The following is a 23,718-nucleotide window of genomic DNA, read 5'->3' as shown; positions in this document are numbered from 1 at the left end:
GAGATGGTATTTGGCTCTATGTGATCTAAGCCAGGGCAGCAAACCCATCTAGGCTTAGTTTCCTTATCTGTAAAATGGAGATTAAAAATACATGCCCTCCCTACTTCATAAGGTAGCTGGCTGTTGGCTCAAAGGAGAATGTGAAAAGCTTAAATCCTGACTTTGCATGGGTGTTTTGTTTTAGTATATTCTATTAAAGAATAACCACTTGGCTAGAGCTAGTGAGATTGTCTATTTAGAGAAAATATTTTAGATACTAGATTATAATGTACTTAAAATGTAGGAAATTGCTTATATGTGAGTGAATATATATTCTACTTCTAAAAGTGACTTTCCTGCTGAAAGATGACACTGCTTGATGGTATCATTGTGTGAGGTGGTGGCTGAAAGTATCCTCTCGCCAGTTCTGTAAGTTGATGGGTTGTACTTATAGTTAAAAATTCTGTTCATTTGGGTGACACTGGATACACAAATTCTTTGGTCTTACTACCACCATTACTTCCCTTCTCATCCTGTACTCATTTTCCATCAAAGTTAACAATTACCATTTAAGATTGATTTATGTTTAATGTAATGAGGCTTTTCTAGCAGCATTTAATACATCACTCAAAGAACAAGTCTTAATTGAGAAGTACAGGATACCTCATTTTCACAGTAATTTTTTGTTTAAGTCCCAGTGATGAAAACTACAAGGCAGCTTCCTCAAAGGAAGTTAACACTGATGAATCCAGTGCAGCCAGTGTTTTCCATATGAGGTGATAAAATCTTTATCACATCCAGCTGGACTGTCCTGTATGTCAGTCTGAGTCTTTGGAACAGTTATTTATTCCTTTTTATTAATTGTATGGTTGTTATGCAGCCATGGAAGGAAAAAGCTGAACATCAAAATCATCAACAATATACCTGAAAGACAAAATACAGTAAAATAAAAAAACAATCTTTAAGGAAGTTCATAATCACTAGGAGGGTATATTTTAAAATTATATACAATTATATACCTAGCTGTTTGGAAAGCTATGCTTAAAGAATTGGTTACATCAATTCTACATGAAACATGTTAGATATTTAAATCTAATATTCTCAGATTATTTTTTCTTCAACTGTGAATCCTTAAAAACAGTATGCATTTGGCAAAACCAATAGGATCTAATGAATTCAAAGGATAAACCAAATCCAAAGATGTATAGTTTTAGTTCTGGCTCTGTTACTGACTTGCTAAGTGAGAAACCCTAGACTTGGGTCTTCATTTTCTTCTCTTTAAAATGGTAACACTCTCCCTTCCCTCCGTGCCCCAGGGACATACCTGGAGAATAAAGCAACTGAAAGCATTCGGAGTTTTCACTTAGAATGCTCAAATAAAAACAATGTTAGGTTACTTCCTCCAGTCTCTCCTTTTTCATTAATCTCAACCATTAACAGCTTTTTTTTTTTTCATTTTTATCTCAACCTTATTTAACTGACAACCGCTTTTAGAGATGTGTCAAGCAAATAAAATATCTAAAACAAAATTTCAGTCGATGGTGGAAGTTTAAATCTTAAATATAATACAAAATTGTTGTTTATTTGTTTGTTTTTGAGACAGAGTTTCGCTCTTTCGCCCAGGCTGGAGTGAAGTGGTGTGATCTTGGCTCACTGCAACTTCTGTCTCCCGGGTTGAAGCCATTCTCCTGCCTCAGCCTCCTGAGTAGCTGGGATTACAGGCGCCCGCCACCACGCTTGGCTAATTTTTGTATTTTTAGTAGAGACGGGATTTCACTATGTTGGCCAGTCTGGTCTCGAACTCCTGATTCACCCGCCTTGGCCTCCCAAAGTGCTAGGATTACAGGCGTAAGTCACTGTACCCAGCCCAAAATGTTTTGAAAATTCACATATTAGTAATCTTCATTTCTGAGAATTACAACAGAGAAATCTGGCATGTAGCTGTTGGTTAATTTTTCAATGTGAAATAGGGACTAAGGAGAGTGAGGGCTCAAGTCACTATCTTGAAAAGTAAATCTGCAGTGGTTAATTTTTCATCTTGATCTGAATGTATTCAGAAAGATCAGTTTAAATTCAGACTAAAAACAAGTTTTGTCACATGCACATTTGAAATTATGTTCTCTTGTTTGCAACAACAAAAAACCTTAAGGTTTGGCAAGCACTTAGATACCTTAATATATTTGTGAAAGATGAGTCTGTTTGCAACCAAAGGCTTTAAATGAAAAAATATCAGAAACAACCTTTATGTTAACTGACCCACAATTTTTTTTGTCATTTTTTATAAAGTCAGAACTAGAAAATAAGATATTACATTTAAAATTTTTTCCAAAAATGGAATTGTAGTTTCATAGAAGCAAATAGAATTTTCCACTTTTCACTGTATGAAATGTATAAACTAGAGAATACTATATATATATATATATTTTTTTTTCTTTTTCTTTTTCTTTTTTTTTGAGACAGGGTCACACTCCCATCCTCAGGCTGGAGTGCAGTGGTACGATCTCGGCTCACTGCAGCCTCGACTTCCTGGGCTCAGGTGATTCTCCTCCCTCAGCCTGCCAAGTAGCTGAGACTACATGCATGTACTACCACACCAGGCCACATATGCATCCTTATAGTCACGTTTCTAAATTTTTAATTTGGGAAGATGGCAGGGGCCATTAGAGGAATTATAATTATCTCTGCTGTGATGAGAAACAAGAAAGAATATGGACTATGACTCCCAAGAATAGTTTGCTTCCTGCTTAGTCAAGAAGGAAAGAAGGTGGATATCTTGGGATTACTCTTTCCTCTGTCTCACTCCCCTGGCACTGCCTAATTAATGTAACTTTGGTAGTTGAGTGGTGTTTGTTTTGGGGTTTTTGTTTTTATTTTTATTTTGGACTCCTCATCTCTTAACTCTTTGAATGATTCTTTTAATTTATAATTTATTTTTTCCCATTCTTCACAGAGTTATATAATGTGTCGCTTTATTTCTTTATTTCATTTGGAGCCATTTTTTTTTTTTCCCAGTGAAAAGTTAACTTCAATATATGACAAAATTCAATGGCAAGCTAGAACGCAGTATTCTAAAAATCATCATTTATTCACATACATGTCTTTTATCTACATATATTGAAGGATGCCTTTATTCTAATTCATAAACCTCAGAAAGAAATATATAAACAGGCCTCTTTAAACCAAAAATATAATACAAATTTTATGTTGGGTCTATTTTAAAAGGTAGGGGTCCTTAGACCAAATAAGAATCTTGGAATACATATTTTCAACAAGCTAAATATAAAAAAGATCATATGAATTCGAAAATGTTTGATCTCAGCCAAGCATGGTGGCTCATACCTATAATCTCAGCACTTTGGCAGGCCAAGGCGGGCGGATCACCTGAGCCCAGGAGTTCAAGACCAGCCTGAGCAACATAGAAACTCTGTTTCTATAAAAAATACAAAACTTAGCTGGGTGTGGGGGCATACACCAGTAGTCCCAGCTACCTGGGGGGTTGGGACAAGAGGATCGCTTGCACCTGGGAGGCAGAGGTTGCAGTGAGCCAAGATTGCGCCACTGCACTCCAGCCTCGGTGATCACAGCCAGACCAAAAAAAGTTTGATTCCACTTCTATATGTAAGAGATTTGGACTTTTTTTGGGGGGGAGGGGGTGTTTGGATTATTGGGGGATAAGTGGTTCTTTAAAATGTTTTGGCTACATATAATGTGTTATCTTCCTGTTTGTACTACATGAACAAGAAGAGAATATAGTCACTTTCCCCACCCTATCACACTTTCTGCACTATAAAAGGGGAAGATTTAGCATTCCTTTTTTATCTATCATGAGGCTTTTTTTCTAGTATGTTCTTCCAGGAAGTCATTAAATGCTGCTTTGGCTGGAAAATGTGTTCTAAGAAAAAAATCAAGGTCCTCTTACAGAGATTGTCATTACTTCAGATTCCTTTTTAAAATTCTTCCAGAAAGACCCTTTTTTAAAAAATTTATTTTTTAGACAGGTTGTTTTGCTATGTTGCCCAAGGTGGACTTGAACTCCTGGCCTCCGCCTCCCAAGTAGTTGGTAGCTGGGGCTATAGGCACGTGCCACTGTGCTTTTTTTTGAGACTTGCTCTGTCACCCAGGCTAGAGTGCAATAGTGCGATCTCGGCTCACTGCAACCTCCAACTCCTGAGTTCAGGCGATTCTCCTGCCTCAGCCTCCCGAGTAGCTGGGATTACAGGCACGCATCATCATGCCCAGCTAATTTTTGTATTTTTAGTAGAGTTGGCCAGACTGGTCTCGAACCCCTGACTTCAGGTGATCCACCCACCTCGGCCTCCCAAAGTGCTGGGATTACAGGCATGAGCCACCGCACCCAGCCTACCTGGCTACTTTTAATGTTCTGTCAAGTAATGGATGAAGTAATTCCTTAACACAGTGATCCCCAACCTTTTTTGCACCAGGGACTGGTTTCCTGGAAGACAGTTTTTCCATGGACTGGGGGCATGGTTTTGGGATGAAACGGTTCCACCTTGGATCATCAAGCATTAGTTAGATTCTCATAAGCACCGTGTAACCTAGATGGTTCGCATGCTGAGTTCACAATAAAGTTCATGCTCCTATGAGAATCTACTGCCACCGCTGACCTGACAGGAGACGGAGCTTTGTAAGCTTGACTGCCACTTACCTCCTGCTGTGTGGCCTGATTGCTAACAGGCCACGGACTGTACTGGTCTGCAGCCTGGAGGTTGGGGACCTCTGCCTCAGCCTACTATTACAATTGTAGTTGGAGCATGCTAACAAATAAATCATGTTAATGTATGTTAGTCTCCAGACATACTGGGGGAATTTTTTCATATAAAAACTACCAGTAGGCCTGCCCAATTAGACCTTGTTAACTTCTTAACTTCTTTACATTAGTGACCTTTTTAACTTTAAAAATGGATTTTTTGAGACGGAGTCTTTCTCTGTCACCCAGGCTGGAGTACAGTGGCGTGATCTGGGGTCACTGCAGGCTCCACCTCCCGGGTTCATGCCATTCTCCTGCCTCAGCCTCCTGAGTAGCTGGGACTACAGGCGCCTGCCACCACGCCCAGCTAATTTTTTTTAGTAGAAACGGGGTTTCACCGTGTTAGCCAGGATGGTCTCAATCTCCTGACCTTGTGATCCGCCTGCCTCGGCCTCCCAAAGTGCTGGGATCACAGGCATGAGCCACCACGCCCGGCCTAAAAACGGAGAACATTTTTCTTTAAAGACGTTATCGGAAAATACTAGCACTCAGTAGAACTGACCAAAAGTTATATTACTAGTATTTAAAACCAATTTTTCTTTGATACTCTTTATGTTTAGGCCTATAGATATCATTGAGCATAACAATATGATACTGAGCATGACAATAACATAAATGTGAGATAGAGGAATGGAAGGTAAACAGGAAGAGTAAAGTGTGATTGACTCTTCAAACCTGTTGTGGCACTTCCCTTCTGTGTTCCCTTCTGTGTATGCGTGTGCGTGTTTTAAAGAAAATGACTAACAAGATACAATATGCTAACTGGATAAAAAGAAGAGTGAATTAATGGAGGGCCAAGCATCTTCATATTCATTTACAGTTATGAGTTATAACCAGGCTTAAAACAGATGACTAAACAAAATCAAGAAATGCTGATAACTTTATATAAGTAATGCATAAGAAATGCATAATAATTTTTTGTATATTGTATAATTTTGTGTTATTTGACCCATCTTTATAAAGAGTTTATATATCTGATCCAAATAGAAATAACTGGAATGTAGCCTGAGCAACACAGCAAGACCTCATCTCTACAAAATATACACAAATTAGCTGGGTGTGGTGGCACATGCCTGTCATCCCAGCTACTCAGGAGGCTAAGGCAGGAGGATTGCTTGGGCCCAGGAGTTCAAGCACAGTGAGCTATGGCTATGATCATGCCACTGCACTCAAGCCTGGGTGACAAAGACAGACCCTGTCTCGGAAAAAAAAAAAAAAAAAAAAAAAAACAAAGCAAAACAAAAACAATAAAATAAAAATAACAGGAATGTAACTTGTGGATAACTTTTAAACTATACTTAATACAGGTATTCACTGTTTCATGAGATGCTCTTCTGCAAAATGAGTCAAATGAACTAAATGATACTTTATCTGGAGATCACAAATGTGAAAAAAAATTTCTTTAGCAAAAAAAAAAAAAGATTATATTTGAAGGGAAGTAAGCACTCTTTGCTTTTTTGGTGCTCAGATCTCAAGGTTTCTTAAAGTAATAGCATATCTGAAACTGACTACCCTTAACTAGATACTGTTTCTTTAAAGATAAAGACAGTTATAAAGGATACTACACAAAGTATCATTTCAGGCATGTTAACTACCTTTTTCATTTTCTGTTTTGTGCCTGCTCTGGCTTTGGAAATTGACATGTTACAATAATATACACATATCATATTTTAAAATACCCTAATCTTTCAGACATATTAAATTAAAATATGCTTACCTAAAGAAGGAGCCAGCCAATATACTATAAAAAACTGAGGAAATGCTTCATCAAAACACATGAAATGTAGCGAAAGTGCCAAAGCTGGATTAAATACAGCTCCTGTTAGACTTCCTCCTGTAATAGATTTTAAGCAGAGTGATTCCAAATGATTTATCTTACATTTTCTTGTAACTGGAAATAAATGGTTACTTAATGTGACTTTTATTTTAGGTATTCTTAGTCTGTGATCTTCCTTTGCAGAATCACCTGGCATATTTTAGACTATAATCATAGACTATATGCCAGGTACAAAAAAAAAGACAAAGGACATTAAAGTTTGAACCCAGTGCTTTTCCTATAGACTATAAAATGTACACTGAAAATTAATGTGCTCTATTACTATTCCTACAGTTTTATAAAATAGATTTGGCTGCCCTGAACATTCATCAATTTAAATAAATGAATAATAATAAAGGTAAAATGAAAATATAGTTAAATAGATACAATGCCCCAAGATCCTTTGGGTACAAGCATAACTTTGTATTGAAAAGAAAAGGTAAAATGGACCAACAGACCAAAGCTTTATCATTGGTTCCATTTTCACTTGTCAACAGAATCCTTAAGAAGCAACCGTGAGTAGTCATGAGAGATAAGCAGAAATTGTAACTGTTGGCTACTTTTTAGGATTTGTGTTCCAGCTCTGCACCCTGGGTATCTCTCTGACGTGGGGCCTAGGAGTCTATAGTCTGACCACACAAGTAAGGAAAGGTAGAGGAGGCTGGATGCCTGTCCAGCAGTACTCCACAAAGCTGTGTCTTCGCTTTTCAAAGTCCAGCCTAAGAGCATCCCTCAGACAGTGACATTTTCAGCAGTTTTTCCAAGTGGAAGCTTTCCAAGGCACACCTCTGCCTCTTTTACTTAGCCACAGAGATAGATCTTGAGATCTTCACAAGTTTTATTATTGACGTGCACCACTGTAGCCTATTTTCATGGAAATTAAGTGGCCCTTTCATAAGATTTCACTACTGAGATTTCACACTTGAATAGGCCGAGAACAATGAAGCTGTGTTGAGATGAAGATATTGAGCAATGAACTAAGCTCACTTGATAGCTACGAGTTTTTTCTAGTGTACCAGCCTCACAGCATGATTCATATTCATGACTCAGCAATTATAAATGATATCATGGACCTTCAGAATCATTCTTGAACAGTCAAATCCTGGAATGTTAAACCTGCAACTGCTAAGGGTGAACAGAATTGTCTGGTTGGCAGCTAGTCATTTCAGTTTGATTCCACAAAAACTTACTGAGTTCCTGTGTACTAGATACCATGGGCAGAAATAAAGACTCACACAGTCATTTACAATATAACGTAATATGACCTATGATAATATAAATGACCTGTGACTTTTAGGCATATATTGATAAAAATGGACTGACTCATTACCCTCAATTAGTTTACTTCACTATTCAAGGCCATGGTATACGGAAGGTTTTCCACTACATCTAAGATGAACACCACTGATCAGTCTTATACCATCCTAAAACTCAAACGACTTCACTTCCTAGTCTTCTCATCCTCACACAGCAGTTCTGATCAGTGTGACTTAGTGGTAGCTGCTTCTTCCAGCAAGAGGTTGTCTACTTTCCCTCTCTTGAAAATGAGCTGACTTTGCAACTTGTGTTGATTGATAGAATGGAGCAGAGTAGGGCTATGTGAATTCTGAATGTGGTAGGAGTGATGCTGTGTGAATTCTAGGTTCATGTCTCAATAAACGCATCAGCTTCCACTTTTTGCTCTCTTGGAAGAATGCCCTGACCATGTGAGTTTGCTGGTCTGGGCTGCTGGAGGATGGAAGGCCACACGGAAGAGAACTGAGGCATCTTAGATGACAGCTGACAACTGCCAGACACATGAGTGAGGCTGCCTTGGGCTTTCCAGCCTCACTACTGTCCAGTTGAATGCAGCTACATGAGTGATCTCAGAGGAACTGCCTGCCTATAACCCACAGAATCATGAAAAATAAGTTATTCTCAGTTTTGGGGCCAGGCATGGTGGCTCATGCCTATAATCCTAACACCTTGGAAGGCTGAAGCAGTTGGATCACTTGAGCCCAGGAGTTTGTAACCAGCTCAGGCAACATAGCAAAATCCCATTTCTATAAGAAATACAAAAATTAGCTGGGTGTGGTGCCACATGCCTGTGGTCCCAGCTACTTGGGAGGCTAAGGTAGGAGAATAACCTGAGCCTGCAGAGGTTGAGGCTGCTGTGAGTTGAGATTGTGCCACTGCTCCCCAGCTTGGGTGACAGAGTGAGAACCCATCTCAAAAAAAAAAAAGTTTGGAATGGTGTGTTACATAGCAATAGTTAACTGATACAGAAATCCATGTCAGGTGTGGGTTCTGTGTTAACAAAAGCCAAAAACATGGCATTGGCTTTAATGTCTTACTGGATAATTCTTTGTTGTGAGCTGTCCTGTGCACCATAGTATGTTTAGCAGCATCCCTGGCCTCTACTTAGATGGCAGTGGCTTATTCCTCTCCCCACATTGTAACAACCAAAAATGTCCCCTGGGGGGAAAACTGTCCCCAAGTTGAGAATTACTGTCCTATAGAAACACTGGTATTTGTGTATGAGAAGACATATACACTATATATATATATATATATATATATATTTTTTTTTTTGAGACAGAGTCTCGCTCTGTCACCCAGGCTTGAGTGCAGTGGCGAGATCTTGGCTCACTGCAAGCTCCGCCTCCCAGGTTCACACCATTCTCCTGCCTCAGCCTCCCAAATAGCTGGGACTACAGGCACCCACCACCACATCCAGCTATTTTTTTGTATTTTTAGTAGAGACGGGGTTTCATTGTGTTAGGATGGTCTTGATCTCCTGGCCTCGTGATCCACCCGCCTAAGCCTCCCAAAGTGCTGGGATTACAGGAGCCACTGCACCCAGCTCTACAAGAACTAGCAAAGATCTAGCAAGAACTTTGTAGCAAAGAACTAGCAAGATCTTAAAGTATAATTTTTTAAAAAAATAAATTAATTTTTTAAAAAATTAGTGGGTGTGGTGGCAGGTGCCTGTAATCCCAACTACTCTGGAGGAAAAAGATAAAAGAAAAAAAAATTAGCCAGGTGTGGCCAGGCACGGTGGCTCACGCCTGTAATCCCAGCACTTTGGGAGGCCGAGGCGGGAGGATCACCTGAGGTCGGGAGTTCAAGACCAGACTGACCAGTATGGAGAAACCCTGTCTCTACAAAAAATACAAAATTAACCGGGTGTGGTGGCGCATGCCTGTAATCCCAGCTACTCAGGAGGCTGAGGCAGGAAAATCGCTTGAGGAGGCAGAGGTTGCGGTGAGCCAAGATCGTGCCATTGCACTCCAGGCTGGGCAACAAGAGTGAAACTCTGTCTCAAAAAAAAAAAAAAAAAAAACCACACACACACACACACACACAAAAACAAGCCAGGTGTGGTGGCGGTCGCCTTTAATTCCAGCTACTCAGGAGGCTGAGGCAGGATCATTGTCTGAACCTGCGATACAGAGGTTGCAGTGAGCCGAGACTGTACCACTGCACTCTAGCCTGGGTGACAGAGCAATACTCCATCCCAAAAAAACCCCAAACAACAACAACAACAAAAAAACCAGTTTGGAAGGTTGTAACACAAACATCAGAGACAAGGATTACCCTGGAAGTAAGAATAGACAGGGAAGGAGAGGAGGCAGGCACGGAGGCATGGAGGATGGCAGTCAAAAGGCACTTCAGTCTTTGAATTTTTTACATAAAGAACATATCACGTATTGTGTCATTAAACATGAATTATTTTTTAAAGAATCATCAGGCATGGAACTATCAGAAGGTGGCTTCAAAAAAACAAGTTACTATTTATTGACATTTGAAGGGGAGATGACAATCATGCATGTTGAAGAGGTATAACCAGGAGATCCAGCTAGTCCACTGCCAAGAGTCAGAGGACAGCATGGATTTGGTGAAATAACCACAGCCAGAGGCTAAGTCTCAAATCCGGCCATTTTAGGTGCTAAAGTTTCTTAGTATTCCTAAAGGGAATAAAATTCTCTGTGACAGAAGAATACTAGTTAAAATCACATAACACTCATGTAGAAGCTGGAAGGTCTCTTTATTAATTTAGAGTGGAAGCTAGCTTTCTAGTAACTGGAATATTTGTCTTCCCTCTCCAGAGCACCCATTTTAATGAGCACGTAAGCAAAGTAAAAGGAGTGTTATCAGACCATGATGAGCTCTGATAAAATGTCACTGTCAGGAGTTGAAAATACCTCTCTAATGACAAGCCTGTTTGTTTTCCCCAAATTCAATCTCTACTCCCAGGCATTACTGGGCAAATAATTTCAAAGTTTGCATCTCCAAACTCCACTTTTCATTTCTGGTTTGTATTCTGTTGATATTCTAATGTTACTAACCAAGCTAGCTAGCTAGCTGTTTTCTTTTCTTTTCTTTTTTTAAGAGATTCTCACTCTGTCACCCAGGCTGGAGTGCACTGGTGCAATCTCACCTCATTGCAACCTCCACCTCCCAGGTTCAAGTGATTCTCATGCCTCAGCTTCCTGAGTAGCTGAGACTACAGGCATGAGCCACCATGCCCAGCTAATTTGTGTATTTTAAGTAGAGACTGGGTTTCGCCATGTTGGCCAGGCTGGTCTCAAACTCCTGGCTTCAAGCGATCCGCCCACCTTGGCCTCCCAAAGTGCTGGGATTACAGGCATGAGCCACTGCGCCTGGCCTGTTTTCAAATTAGTTGTTATTCTTACAGACCTGGAAGAGTGACATTAGACTGTTCTCAGATGTTGTGGGGAACACCTAGGGATTTGTACCAAAATCTTTGACTTATTTGCAATGGACAAATTTCTTTATAAAAGTTACAACTTACATTTTCCTGAATTTATCCCAGAAGGAGTTGTGAGCAATGAAACTGATCAAATTATATGCAAAAATGATCAAATTATACTGGAATCCTGTTGGAAATATAGAGGAAAATAGTAACAAAAAGTCACTATTTCCCAAGCACTTCGTATATGGCAGGTACTATGCTACAAGCTTGAATTATTATTCCTCATACTAGTCTTATGAGGAAAGTGAGGCCCAAAATAAGTACACAGCCTAAGGGCACAGTCTTTTTTTTTTTTTTTTTTTTTTTTTTTTAATCGAAACAGATGTCACTCTTTCACCCAGGCTGGAGTGTAGTGATGAAATTATGACTCAATACAGCCTCAAACTCCAGGGCTCAAGCAATCTTACTGCCTCAGCCTCTTAAGTAGCTAAGACTACAGGTGTGCACCACCATACCTGGCTCAGTTAAAACACTTTTTGTAGAGACAGGGTCTTGCTATGTTGCCCAGACTGGTCTCAAACTGCTGGCCTCATGCAGTCCTCCTGCCTTGACCTCCCAGTCCTGGGATTACAGACATGAGCCACCATACCTGGCCTTAACCACTATATATATATATATATTTTTAATTGAGACATAGTCTCCCTTTGTTGCCCAGGCTGGAGTGCACTGGTGTGATATCAGCTTGCTGCAACCTCTGCCTCCCAGGTTCAAGCAATTCTACTGCCTCAGCCTCCAAGTAGCTGGGACTACAAGTGACCACCACCATGCCAGGCTAATTTTGGTATTTTTAGGAGAGACGGGGCTTCACCATGTTGGCATTAAATTGGTTAAAGAATAGTAGAGTAATGAGGCTAATGAATAGGCTATGGGTGGTCATGTTGATTCAGATTATGAATCAACAGGCTGGTCTTGAACTCCTGACCTCAGGTGATCCACCCGCCTCCGTCTCCCAAAGTGCTGGGATTACAGGCATGAGCAATTACACCTGGCCTTAACCACTATATTATACTGGCATAACAAAATAAATTTTGGACCTTTGAAGGTGTTTTTCATTTGTAAATTGATAATAGCTCCTATTTAAAAAGAACATATGTTCCCGTCTCTTTTTTTTTTTTTTTTTTTTGACTGAGTCTTGCTCTGTTGCTCAGGCTGAAGTACAGTGGCATGATCTTGGCTCACTGCAACCTCCGCCTCCAGGACTCAGGGGATCCTCCCACCTCCACCTCCCAGGTTCAAGCGATTCTCCTGCCTCAGCCTCCTGAGTAGCTGGGATTACAGGTGTGCACCACCACGCCTGGCTAATTTTGTATTTTTAGTAGAGACAGGGTTTCTCCATGTTGGTCAGGCTGGTCTCAAACTCCTAACCTCAGTGATCCGCCCGCCTCAGCCTCCCAAAGTGCTGGGATTACAGGTGTGAGCCACCACACCTGCCATATTATTTCTTTCTGTACAAGTTTTTAGAGTAAACAGAATATTTGCTAGTTTGTTCACTTATTCTTAAAATACTGTTTGCTTTGTACCAGGTCCTATGCTAAGATCTTGATATACGTTATGACAAATAAAACAAATGTGGTCTATAGACTCAAAGCTTATCATCTGGTAGAGGAAAACAGGCGTTGTGTCAGAAAACAATATAATTTAAAATTCTATGAAAGAAATGAACAGTATGCGGTAATAAAGACAATTGACACGTGTAAAATAACAGATGTTTTTCTTTCTTTTTTTCTTTTTTTGAGATGGTTTGGCTCTTGTTGCCCAGGCTGGAGTGCAATGGCGTGATCTCAGCTCACTGCAACCTCTGCCTCCCAGGTTCAAGCAATTCTCCTGCCTCTGCCTCCTAAGTAGCTGGGATTATAGGCAGGCACCAGCATGCCCAGCTAATTTTGTATTTTTAGTAGAGGTGGGGTTTCTCTATGTTGGTCAGGCTGGTCTCAAACTCCTAACCTCAGGTAATCCACCTGCTTTGGCCTCCCAAAGTGGTGGGATTACAGGCATGAGCCACCATACCCAGCCCACATGTTTTTCAATATCTAATTATGCATAAAAATGAATGCAGCTCTCTCTCAAACTGTTCATTGAACTAACTTTTTCCAGAACCCAAAGAAAGATTTGCTTGAAATCTAATTAACAGTTTATAGCTCTAATATGTTAATAAACCACACAGCTTTTTCTTTCTTTCTTTTTTTTTTTTTTTTTTACACTATTAGGGGAGCCAGTTAATACACGATACATGGTAATGACATAACTGAGGCTCCATGTGTCCATCAAAATTTGGGGTGCTAAATCAATAAATACACAGACACTTGGTCACTGGCTATCCTAGGAGCCTGTGGCTATGTTGCTGGATGCTTATGTTCTGTAATCCTAAAATACATAATCATTATTTTGATATACTCTGTATTGGTGACTTCTGACTGCCCTCAAAATGCAAGTGATTAAAGAAATCTCCCAATATGCACCTTTGTCAAATCTGTACTTGTAGTATGTTAGAAGTTTAAAAAAGACATTCAAAATAACTTGTAATGATGCCTGACTTAGCCAACTGTCCCAAGACAGTCCTATTTGTAACAACTCTGTTCCAAAGTTATGACTTATAGCCATAGAAAATGAAAGGGAGAGATGGGGCTTAGTGCAGCATTTCCCAAAGTATGTTCTCTTCTGCTATATGCTCCTAGACAAGAGGCTCTCATAAGTTTGAAAAACTGCTCCAAATCCTCCTCTTGGAGTTTCACAATACATAGAAGCATAGTAAAGGCTCTATGAAGTCTTAAAATTAGAAAACCTGTTTAATCCGGTGTCTGCCAAATTTATTTGGCAACATCATTTTGTAACTTAAAAATTGTATAAATTGTGGTGAAACATATATATGTAACATAAAGTATGCAATTTTAGCCATTTTTAAGTGTATTATTGGTGTTACATTCACCATGCTTTTTCACCAGCAGCACCATTTCGAAAGGTTTTCATAACATAAACAGAAACTTTGTACCCGTTAAACAGTAAGTCCCCATTCCTCTCTCCTCCCCACAGTCCCTGGTAACTCTATTCTACTTTCTGTCTCTATGAATTTACCTATTCTGGACATTTTGTGTACACAGAGCCATACAGTATTTGTCTTATTGTGTCTGGCTTATTTTGCTTAGCATAATATTTTTGCGGTTCATTCATGTTGTAGTATATATCATAACTTCATTCCTTTTTATGGCTGAATATATTCAATTGTGTCTAGTTTTGTAACTTTTGAGGAGCACACTGTGGAAAGGCTGATAATGAATCCGTATGAGCTTTAGTGCCATTTGGAACCACGGTTCTAGCACAGTCTAGTTATGTAAGCTTGGACAAGTCATTTCACTTTTCTGGGCCTCACTTACTTTACTTAAAATGGGAAGAATGTATTCATCGATGAGTTCTTGTAAGGATTAATTAAGATAACTCTCATAAATTACCTAGCAAAATGCTTGGCCTCTAACAGCTGACAACTGAATATTCTTATCTCCCTTATACTGGCAGAAAACAAAAAAAGGGAAGATCATACTGCATTATAAATTTCTGTAACTAGTAGTAATCAACAATTGTCTATTTTGTTCTACCCAGGCAAACAGAGTCTAGCACTGTCCAATACTGTAGCCACTAGCTACATCACAATTTGACAACTGACCACTTGAAATGTGGCTACTTTGAATCTAATTTCAGTTAATTTAAGTGTAAATAGCCACATGCTGCTAGTGGCTACTGAATTGCACAGTGCAGGTCTAGACTCCTAAAGCAGTGCTTCTTTACCTTGGTTTCATAATGGGATCACCTGTGAAGGTTTAACATACATCGCTGCCTCAGGCCCCTTGCCAGAGCAATTGGATTTTAATCTGTGAGCCTAGAATAAGTAAGCATGTTTAAAGAGCTCCCCAGGTGATTTTAATACAGAGAGAACCACTGCTCTAGTGATCCCTTTATACTCTCCCTCTCCCCCATCAATTAGTACCCTCATTTCAAGAAAAAAAGGGCAGTATTTTTGATCTCTTAAGTTGATATTTTACAGATTCCTTCTAATAACTTTCCTTATATCTATGACTGGATCTATAACTCCAAATATTATCTGTGTCTCTTCTCTCAAATTTTTTGTCACTGATAAAATAGGGCATGGCTAATATATATAGTATTATCTATGGAATCATAAATATGTATTAAAAGTAGACAAAGAATATCAACTTCAGGCTAATCAAGAGAGGGAAGAGGAACATAGGTTTTGAAAAATCCAACTGTAGTTGATGTTCTATTGATTTAAAAATTCTTCTAAGTTTTTACTGCTTTTAACTGTAGAAATACAGAGGTAAACCATGGCATAACTTTTTTGCAGTGACAATTCTGTTCATATACAGGGGATGTTTCTGCTTTAGCTAAAATCTAACACTTCAATAAATAAGCAACTACTCATCAATCCCTCAAATATGCCTGTACCTGTCACTCTTTCTTTTTCTTTTTTTCTTTTGAGACAGACAGGGTCTCTATAACCCAGGCTGGAGTGCAGTGCCACTATCACAGCTCACCACAGCCTCAACCTCCTGGAATTAGGTGATCCTCCCACCTTAGCCTCCCAAGTAGTTGGGACTACAAGTGCGCACCAGCACACCCGGCTAATTTTTGTATTTTTTGTAGAGATGGGATTTCTCTGTGTTGCCCAGGCTAGTCTCAAACTCCTGGGCTCAAGCGATCCACCCGCCTTGGCCTCCCAAAGTGTGACAGGCGTGAGCCACCGCGCCCGGCCCCTTTCACTCTCCTACACCACTTATTTCCATTTATGTCTACCTAAAAAGTGGTACTACACCTAAAGAAGGGGAAATTGATTGGGAAGGCTTGGTTTCTTTCTTTTCTTTCTTTCTTTCTTTTTTTTTTTTTTTTGAGACAGAGTCTCACTGTTGTTGCCCAGGCTGGAGTACAAGGGCAGGATCTCCCCTCACTGCAACCTCCACCTCCCGGTTTCCAGCAATTCTCCTGCCTCAGCCTCCCGAGTAGCTGAGATTACAGGCGCCCACCACCACGCCCAGCTAAATTTTTTTTGTATTTTTAGTAGAGACGGGCGTTTCACCATGTTGGCCAGGCTGGTCACAAACTCCTGACCTCTAGTGATCCACCCACCTCAGCCGCCCAAAGTGCTGGGATTACAGGTGTGAGCCACCGCGCCCGGCTGAAGGCTTTCATTTTTACCCTAGAAGGTCAAGTACATGTTTAGGAGCCCTTATAATCTTGAAGTTTGCTTCTAGTCATGGTTTCACTTTTAATGGGCAGAAGATAACTATTACCACAAATTTCCTTTGTTGTAATTTCTGCCTCCACAGTCTTTTATAATTTAGATGTAGCCACAATAAATACATTCTGTTGTAAGCATTTAACATGACACATTTCATCATTAAATACTTATGTTTTGGATTTCCTCCTCCCATTTAGGACTAGATTGCCCACCGCATCTGAGATCTTTCAAAGTAAACAAATGGTTTAAAAGATATCAACAGATTTCTCAAGAGTTATATTTTAAAAAGCATCTTTAATTTGAAGCAAGTTCTCATTTAAACACATTTTTCTTGATAGGTCACTTAAAAGTTCATGTATAACGCAAAATGAATTTTTAAAATAAGAAATTTCATAACTCAAAATGAATTAAGGAAATAAGAAATGACTTTAAGTAATTTACAGGACTAGAATGGAACTACAAAATTCCTACTCTCCGCTGTTATACTAACCAATCATGTGCCTTGTGCTTTAAATCGAAAGGAACTTTGTAAAGCCAGGATCATTTTTCAGTAAGAGTATCAGAAAGGATCTATACCACCTTGGCATAAATAAGTTATCTTTCCTTTCTACCATTAAAACAAACCCCTTGTAGGATATCTGAACCCCTGGCAATATCTCACAATATCTCAGTTTCAGCACAGAGGTGGCTCCTTTCTCTGGATGTTCAAAAAAGCACTGCATGAAGGCTCTATGTGTCGGCCCTACTGGTTAAGAACGGGCTGCAAAATGGTTAGAATAACGGGGATTCCAGCATTTATATCATAGCGGGATAGAGGGTTTCAAATGTATTTTAGTAAAGAACTTACAGCCTCATGTCATAGAGGCTCTGGAAGTGCCAAGTATTTGGTGGGAATGACAAACCTGCATAGACCAAAAAGGTGATGAGTGCAGCCAGCAGGTGGATACGAAGCTTGGTTCGGACCTCCTGAAAGTGCAGCAGAGCACTGTGGAAAAGAAAGGAGCAGACGGCCTCTGTGATGACCGCTTTGAACAAGTCGACTTGGATGGGATTCTTGCAAGCGAAGCTCCTCTCGCTGACGTGATACTGGGTCAGACCCAAGTTCCACAGGGCGCTTGTGCAGTACCTGCTGCACAGGGCACTAACCAGCTGAGCCAATAGCCTGACCGCGCCCGTCTCTGGGGACATGCCCCCCAGCATCATCTGCATCATCACGCCGCACGGGTTGCTGGACGTGCCCACCAGAGTCAGACCATGCACCAGCGAGAAGAAGTAGACGAGCGTCAGCGTCCAGGTGGGGTGCGCGGGGTGCTGCTCGCTCAGCAGTTGCAGCTCGTGGGTGCAGCAGCAGAGCTGGAAGGTGGCTAGAAACTCCAGGACGAAGGCGTGGGCCACCGGCCTGTGCAGCTGCTGCCGGGCGACCACGCGGGCCAGCCCTATGAGCAGCACCACCGACAGCATCAGTCCCAGCGAGGTGCAGGTGTCCTGCAGCTCGGGCCGGAGCCCCAGCAGCGGCGACATGGCTCTGTCGCCGCCTGAGCGGGTTGCGGGCTCCGTCTCTGGGTAGGAGGCAGTCTCCGGGCCCGAGTCCGAAGTCCGCAGCCCCTCCCCTCCTCACGCCCCTCGGGGCGGGACGAGCGGGAGGCCCCGGGGCGGCACACGTGGGGAGTCCTCCCCGCCTCCCTGGCTCGGCGCTGGGCTGTTGGAACCAGAGCCGGGGAGGCGGGGAGGCGCGGAGCGGCGAGGGGAGGTCGGCTAGGGCGCCGGCCGAGGGGCCAACGGTCAGCCGAGCCCTCAGCGCACTCAGCCTCCGCCCTCCGCCGCCTCCCTCAGGGCCTTGCAGGCGGGTGCGGCGGCGGAGGGCCGGGCGCGGCGTGGACTACGCAGCGCTCTTGGTGCCCACTGCGCACGCGTGCTGCGGCCCGTGCGCCCCTGCGGGCGGCGACTCCAGACCCCGGGGCTGAGAGGAGCGGGGCTGAGGGGAGCAGCGCGGCAGGGCTCGGACGGTTGCTTTGAAGTGAGGACCTTGGAGTTTTTCTTTACCGGCTCCAGACTGTAAAACCGTGGAGCTGGAAAGACCGCTGAAGGCCACCTCAGATAGCCACCTTGTTTTTATCAATGGGGCCACTGAAATTGAGAAGGGAGACGCGGCGCAGGGGGCGGGTGAGTTAGTGGGCGTAGACCGGTGCGCAGGGCCTCCTGGAGCCTTGCTTTTCTTCACCTGCCGAAAAAGATTGCTAAAAATGGTGGTAATATATGCCAGATAAAATTCGCCACTTTAACTAGTGTAAGCGTGTTTCAGTGGCATCGATTACCTTCACAGTGTTGTTCAACCATCACCTCTTTTTTCCCAGAACTTGAGCGGTGATTCTTCGAAGTGTAGCCTAGTTTTGGCGTGTGACTGTATCTATAACCTTTGGCATAAACTCTTTACCTGTAATATGAAAAGTTGTGTCTTACTGTTACGTGCACTCTTCCTACGTGAAGAGGAAACAACAGGTAACTGGAGACCCCAGGAGTTCCAGGCTGCAGTGAGCCGAGATCGCGCCACTGCTCCCCGCGCCTGGGCCACAGAGTGAGCCACTGCTTTTAGAAACAACAACAACAACAACAAACCAGGCTGGGCTGGGCGCGGTGGCTCACGCCTGTAATCGCAGCACTTTGGGAGGCCGAGGCGGGCGGATCACCTGAGGTCGCGAGGTCGGAACCAGCTTGACCAACATGGGAAACCCCGTCTGTATTGAAAATACAAAATTAGCCGGGCATGGTGGCGCATGCCTGTCATCCCAGGTACTCGGGAGGATGAGGCAGGAGAATCGCTTGAACCCAGGAGGCAGAGGTTGCAGTGAGCCGAGATCGCGTCATTGCACTCCAGCCTGGGCAACAAGAGCGAAACTCAACAACAACCACCAAAACAAAACATGAAAACCACTTAGAACAGTTCCCAATACATAGAAAAATGTTCACTAAATGGTAGCTTACAGTGGAAACAGCAGGTTCCAGCAGCCAGAGTCCACGGCTCTTGAGTCCCAGCAGCTCGTCCCCTGGGGTGGCCTATTGTGGGTGCAGAGTGGAAGAGAATGTCGGTTTCCGCAGACCCCAGCCTAGAGCAATTCTGTGCTAATGGCACAGTGTAATGGGTCACTCTCCAGTTGCTCAGCGCCTCCACTGGACTCTGTGGACCGCAAGTCCATGTTTCGTGGGGCTGGAGGGGAGGGAGAGAGGAAGAAAAATGAGGGGAATCCTTAACTTCAAGTGGTAGAGGCCTTGGAAGGTGTTCTTGCTGGTTTTTTCAGCTTTGTTCACCAATCTCGACTTGTCCTTTTATAATATAAAGTTCACTTTTATTATAACTCCAAGATTTCTGTGGTGCCAATAGATGTTTTCTGAATTAAAAAATTTAATTCAGATGGAGGTTGCAGTGAGCCAATATAGCGCCACTGCACTCCAGTTTGAGCAACAGAGACTCCGTCTCAAGGAAAAAAACAAAAAAATTCTTTCGCAAGACACAAATTAGTAGAAAATCAAGACCTTTTCTCTTTCCTGTGTTGATTGCCTGGCCAGAAAGAATTTAGAGTAAATTAGAATTATTTTTAAGTCACTGCTGTTTAAAGAAGTTGCCTTTAAATCAGTCCTATGAATGTAACCCTTTTAGTGCTCCCCTAGATTAGAAGTCACTTGAGGATTAATGTGAATGTATTTTATTTACTGCTCTGCTGATAATTCACTTTTACCCGGAAGAGTCATGTAGAAAACCAGTGTTTTGGACTTTGGTAAGAAATTTTAGTATCATCGTAATACACAGTGTCATTAAAAGGACTTTGGACATTGTTTTAATTAAAGAACAAGGGCAAAATTAACGTAATTAATTACTAGTGATTGGATATTTTACATCAAATCAACCTTCCTATTTTCAGAAGCAAGAAATCACTAATTAAAATCTCTTGAGAGTGACATCATGGACGAAGGCCTCTGTTAGCTTTGGTAAAACAGCAGTAAAAACAGTCCTTGCTCTTGAATAAGCATAGAAGAGGGAACAGAAGAGAAAACAGAAAATTAAAATATAGTGTAAAAGTACAATGGTAAAAGAAGAGAGGCCTGGGCACAGGGAGGGGCCCCCACTCAGACTTAAGGAAAGGCTCCTTGGAGGAAGTGTCATCCTAGCTGAAACCTGAAGAATAAATAGGAGTTAAGGGGTGAAGACAAGAGGGAGAAAAAAGAGAGGCAGAGGCACTGCATTTTGCAAACACGCAGAGAGAAAGTCCACAGGAGTCCCCGTGCTCTAGGCTGGAGTATGAAGGGGGGAAGTAGCAAGAGATCAAGGTTAAAAGAAACAATGCCTGAAAAAGATTTAGTACATGGCCCAGCACATAGTAGTGCTTAATAAGGTTTAATATGTAAAAATGGAGGTAAAATAGATGATAGTTTAATAATACGGATTTTGCACTGAAGCTTCAGACAAGACAGAGAAATGAAGAAAAAAACAACCCGCCAAAATTCAGAATTGCATTTCTTTCTTTTTCTTTTTTTTTTTTTTTTTTTGAGACAGAGTCTCACTCTGTCACCCAGTCTGGAGTGCAGTGGCGCGATCTCGGCTCACTGCAAGCTTCGCCTCCCGGGTTCACGCCATTCTACTGCCTCAGCCTCCCGAGTAGCTGGGACTACAGGCGCCTGCCACCACGCCTGGCTAATTTTTTTGTATTTTTAATAGAGACGGGGTTTCACCGTGTTTTGCCAGGATGGTCTCGATCTCCTGACCTCGTGATCCACCCACCTCAGCCTCCCAAAGTGCTGGGATTACAGGCGTGAGCCACCGCGCCTGGCCAGAATTGCATTTCATTAACATCTGCGAAGAGATAAAGCGTTTAAGAGCTTCTGTGCCAGGCGCAGTGTCTCACACCTGTAATCCCAGCACTGTGGGAGGCCGAGGTGGGTGAATCACCTGAGGTTAGGAGTTTGAGACCAGCCTTGCCAACATGGTGAAACCCTGCCTCCACTAAAAATACAAAAATTAGCTTGGCGTGTTGGCACACGCCTGTAGTCCCAGCTGCCCGGGAAGCTGAGGCAAGAGATTCGCTTGAACCTGGGAGGTGGAGGTTGCAGTGAGCCAAGATTGTGCCACTAAACTCCAGCCTGGGCAACACGGTGAGACCCCATCTCAAAAAAAAAAAAAAAGCTTGTGAAGGCATGTCCTTTGGATTGACGTTTACGTGGGCAGAAACATGGGAAGAATTTGAGTAATTGCATTTTTAAAATATTTTATCTTGAAATAATCTCAGGCTTTCAGAAAAGTTGCAAGTATAGTACAAAAAAACTTTTTTACCCGAACCATTTGAAAATTAGTTGTTGATACTATGCCTAATTACTCAGAACGTTTTAGGGTGTATTTTCTTTAACAACTGTGTCCTACATAGCCATAAGACGACTATCAAAATCAAGAAATTAACATTGTTACCACCATCTACTCCTCAGATCCCGTTCAAGTTTTGCCAGTTGTCTCAACATTGTACTTCTTAGCAAAAGGATCCAATTCAGAATTGCACATTGCATTTAGTGTCATGTCTCATGAGTTTCCTTCAATCTAGAGAAGTTCCTCAGCTCTTCCTTGACTTTCATGACCTGGACAATTTTGAGGTTACAGATCAGTTATTTTGTAAAACCTCCTTGAGTTTGGGTTTGTCTAATGTTTCCTAGATACTAGGTGAAGTGTCTTTTTTTTTTTTTTTTTTTTGAGACGGGGTCTCACTGTGTTGCCAAGGCTGGAGTGCAGGGGTGTGTGATCGCGGCGCAATGCAGCCTCACAGGGTATGCATCTTTAACAGGAATATCACAGAACTGATGCCACATTTTTCTCATTGTGTTTTATCAGATGTGTACTCCAAAAATCTGAGACATGTCTCAGTTCATTTAGAAAGTTTATTTTGCCAAGGTTGAGGATGCGTGCCTCAGGAGGTCCTGATGACATTTACCCAAGGTGGTCAGAGCACAATTTGGATTTATATATTTTAGGAAGTCATGAAACATCAATCAGTATACATAAGAAGAACATTGGTTCGGTCTGGAAAGGCATGACATCTTGAAGCAGGAAGGGGGCTTCCAGTTCATAGATACGTAAGAGAAAAATGGTTACATTCTTTTATTAGCCTCCTCAAAAGAGGCAGTCAGATATGTTTTTATCTCAGTGAGCGGGGCGGGGTGGGGGGTGACTTTGAATAGAATGGGAGGCAGATTTGCCCTAAACAGTTTCCAGTTTGACTTTTCCCTTTAGCTTAGTGATTTTGGGGGCATAAGATATTTTCCTTTCACATTTCCCACTTTTCTTTTTAAAAATCTTTTGGAAAAAGCATTTTAGGAGAAAATGAGTTTGTGGTCTCAGGTTTCGTCTGATCTGTCATGGCTAGGATGGTTTACTCCTAGACGAGTAGGTCCTGAGTTATTAGGAAAGTTCATTTTTAGAAGATTGTGAAGTCTTATGTCCTGTGAAAAGAAAACAGGGGGAGCAAGGGAGAAAAGCAACAAACAAAAGAACAATCCTGGAAAATCGTTATAGGCTGGATTACTCTGAAGTGCATACATCAATAGGCAAGTATGAAAGTGGCTTATGTATGTAAATAGATTGCTGTTATTTTCTTCTGAAATTTAAGTTGTCTGGCTTCAGTTTGCAGGGCTTTAAGAAAGCACAGTTAGCTGGGCATGGTGGTGCACACCTGTAATCCCAGCTACTCGGGAGGCTGAGGCAGGAGAATCGCTTCAATCTAGGAAGTGGAGGTGGCAGTGAGCTGAGATTGCCCCACTGCACTTCAGCCTGGGTGACAGAGTGAGTCTGTCTGAAAAAAATAAAAATAAAAATAAATAAATAAAAAAGAAAGCAAAACTTAGTCTGGACATGGTGGCTCACCCCTATAATCCCAGCATTTTGGGAGGCCGAGGCAGGTGGATCACTTGAGGTTAGGAGTTTGAGACCAGCCTGGCCAACATGGTGAAACTCCATCTCTACTAAAATATAAAAATTAGCTGGGTGTGGTGGCAGGTGCCTGTAATTCCAGCTACTCAGGAGGCTGAGGCAGGAAAATTGCTTTAACCCACGAGGCAGAGGTTGCAGTGAGCTGAGATCGTGCTGTTGCACGCCAGCCTGGGTGACAGAGCAAGACTCT

At 41.9% G+C, this 23,718-nt stretch overlaps 1 protein-coding gene across 3 annotated transcripts; it reads right to left on the bottom strand.

The window, feature by feature from the left end:
- Nucleotides 1–547: 547 nt before the first annotated feature.
- Nucleotides 548–18,463, bottom strand: AQP11 (aquaporin 11). 3 transcript variants are annotated; one of them, XR_012094165.1, is made up of 3 exons: nt 17,412–18,463; nt 6,465–6,581; nt 548–903 (listed from the first exon to the last, which is right to left on the bottom strand). XR_012094165.1 is itself a non-coding variant. In XM_008020247.3 (3 exons), the coding sequence occupies exons 1-3, from the start codon at nt 18,083–18,085 to the stop codon at nt 824–826; spliced, it is 816 nt and encodes a 271-aa protein (XP_008018438.1). In that variant the 5' UTR covers nt 18,086–18,444; the 3' UTR covers nt 548–823. The 3 variants fall into 3 exon arrangements, 2 of the variants coding, with proteins under 2 accessions (XP_008018438.1, XP_037861364.1); XM_008020247.3 differs by having other exon boundaries at nt 17,467–18,444; XM_038005436.2 differs by lacking the exon at nt 6,465–6,581 and having other exon boundaries at nt 17,467–18,460.
- Between the last annotated feature and the right edge of the window lie 5,255 nt (nt 18,464–23,718).

The sequence above is a fragment of the Chlorocebus sabaeus genome, chromosome 1 (assembly GCF_047675955.1).
Source record: "Chlorocebus sabaeus isolate Y175 chromosome 1, mChlSab1.0.hap1, whole genome shotgun sequence".
NCBI classification, from domain to species: Eukaryota; Metazoa; Chordata; class Mammalia; order Primates; family Cercopithecidae; genus Chlorocebus; species Chlorocebus sabaeus.
Note: the sequence above shows the minus strand (reverse complement) of the source record. Positions and strands in the feature narration are given on the sequence as shown.

Bases quoted from the DNA above. Each gene is read 5' to 3' on its own strand.
- AQP11 (XM_008020247.3), bottom strand. From the start codon at position 18,085: ATGTCGCCGCTGCTGGGGCTCCGGCCCGAGCTGCAGGACACCTGCACC. The intron at 6,582-17,466 runs GTTTGTCATTCC...AATCTATTACAG, and splicing joins CACCTTTTTGGTCTATGCAG to GAGGAAGTCTAACAGGAGCT. The intron at 904-6,464 runs GTAAGCATATTT...TTTGTCTTTCAG, and splicing joins TTGGCTGGCTCCTTCTTTAG to GTATATTGTTGATGATTTTG.